The 2037-nt window shown below is 43.7% G+C and overlaps 1 protein-coding gene across 1 annotated transcript; it reads left to right on the top strand.

Moving 5' to 3' along the window:
* LOC146560673 (CD48 antigen-like) lies at positions 1-1755 on the top strand. The gene has a single exon (XM_085243135.1). It carries the CDS (start codon positions 151-153, stop codon positions 901-903), a length of 753 nt encoding a protein of 250 aa, XP_085099261.1. The 5' UTR covers positions 1-150; the 3' UTR covers positions 904-1755.
* Positions 1756-2037: the final 282 nt, after the last annotated feature.

Below are 2037 nucleotides of genomic sequence, written 5' to 3'. Positions count from 1 at the left end.
AAGAAAAAGGCGGAGGTCTGTTTCTTTATCAGTGACTCAAACCGCCTCACGTTCGTCGGTTTTTACTGACCTGCCTGAAAAGATTTCGACGAGTGAGTTTTTATTGATGTGATCATCGATACTCTGTCACTCCTGTATTGATCAGTGGACATGGGTCGGTCTGTGGTTCTCGGAGCGCTGCTGGTGCTGCTGGTGGCTAATGTTAGCTTCTGTCAGGCCCAGACTGTGGAGACTGTGGAGAAGTACATCAGGGTTGGTGGCACACTTCAGCTCAGCCCTGAGCCGGTCTATGAACAGATCACCAGCATCGTGTGGACATACGGCAAGAACCTGCTGGCTGAGTGGGTGAAAGACCAGATTCCTCTGACATATTACAGCAAGTTTAAAGGCCGAACCACTCTGAACACTGGCACAGGAGTGTTGGAGATCAGGGACATGACTGCGGCGGACAGTGGATGGTATTCAGTGGAGATCAACAACCAGTTCCAGGGTCGGGTTCATAAGACCGTGGCGATCGAGGATGTGCCCCGACCTGAGGTGACTCTGCAGCCGCTGGCGTGTGATCGACCATCGCTATGTGGACTGAAATGTTATGGAGACATTACAAATGCCGGGCCTGTCACCTACTCCTGGAAGAAGGACGATGGAGAGTGGGAAAGGGGACAAGACAAAAGGGATCTCAGCAGTCTGGAAATGGACAGCGTGAAAACCTTCACCTGCAGGATGGAAAACTCAGTGAGCCAGAAAGAGAGCTTACCCTTCAAAAATCGATTCTACCAGGAGAAAACGCCAGAACCAGAACCAGAATCAGCAGCGGCTTTTTTCTACAGATTCAAAGAATCAGTCAAGACTGGGATTGATGTTATTTTTGCAGCAATGTTCCCAACAGCCCCTGAACAATGAAAACAGCCTGTCTATGGGTATTATAGATTGCTACTGCTGCAGTAGTCATTCTTCCTAAAACAAAAGAAAATGTTTTTTATTTGAGGGTCTGCCTTTATTAACATAAGAGCCCACACCCTTTGTACTGTCAGGAAAGCTATGGGAGAGTCAATGTTCGAACTTTAACAGAAACGTTCCTCGATGTGTTAAGGTGCTTCTTATGGGCTAAGATCATGGGCGTGTCCTCAACTCATCGAGCAGGAAAACAACCCTGAAATCCTCCCTGTTTTAATTCACAGATTGGCAGAATACGAAGAAGTAATGATATCTTTACACTGAAGTAAAAAAGCCATCAGTGCCATAGCTTTGAAGTACAGTTACAAGTGATGTATCTGTAAAAGTTCTTAAGGTGGAAATCTGTCCTGCTCATTCTTATTTTCTGAATCTTTTAGGGTGGCTTTGCATGATTCACAGGTTAATAATAATCAGAAAATCTTATGTACGCAAACACACGTTGCAACTTCTTATCTGGTGCGCGTCTTTTATTTTGACAGCGAATGCGCACCTGCGGACCACTTATGTGCACCCCTGATAATAATCCTGTATTTCATAGCAGCCCTTCACTTCATCCTCTGTCTGAAACAAACAGACTTGACTCCTGTCCAAAATACACACTGTCTATGTGTGTATATAATCTCAAAAAAGGCAGAATAGGTCCACAAATATGTTGATGTGCATAGTTTAAACATGCATCATGTACTCGTGTAATGCTTCAGTGCTGACTTAATGAGACACGACTCTACACTCTGTGCTGTCCTTTTTACACTTTTTAAAAGTATTTTTTAAGCACTGCACAGGTGACTTTTCTTTTTTCTTCTGACTCTTCTGTTATGTATGAACCAAGAATTGTGTGCTATGCAAGCTATCGCCAGTAGGGGGCACCACGCCCAGTTATGTGTGTGTGTTACTTCTGTGTGATCCCAATAAAAGAAGAAGTCAACTTGTAAACAAACTATTGTGTGTGCAGTCTGACTCGGCATAAGCTCTAATAGTGTACTGACACTACAGTGGAAATATAACATCTTCCATCTTTCATATTAACTTCTTCACAGTTTGATTATTTATTAGAAACTGTGGTGCCTTTCAAAATAAACC

Source organism: Mchenga conophoros, linkage group LG13 (genome assembly GCF_057382185.1).
Source record: "Mchenga conophoros isolate Kocher_MC1m ecotype Shallow Benthic linkage group LG13, M_conophoros_male_GT1.1, whole genome shotgun sequence".
In the NCBI taxonomy this organism is placed as follows: domain Eukaryota; kingdom Metazoa; phylum Chordata; class Actinopteri; order Cichliformes; family Cichlidae; genus Mchenga; species Mchenga conophoros.
This window is presented reverse-complemented; position numbering and strand designations above follow the sequence as displayed.

What these genes read in the sequence shown, in the direction of transcription:
- LOC146560673 (XM_085243135.1), top strand. Translation starts at nt 151, where the DNA reads ATGGGTCGGTCTGTGGTTCTCGGAGCGCTGCTGGTGCTGCTGGTGGCT.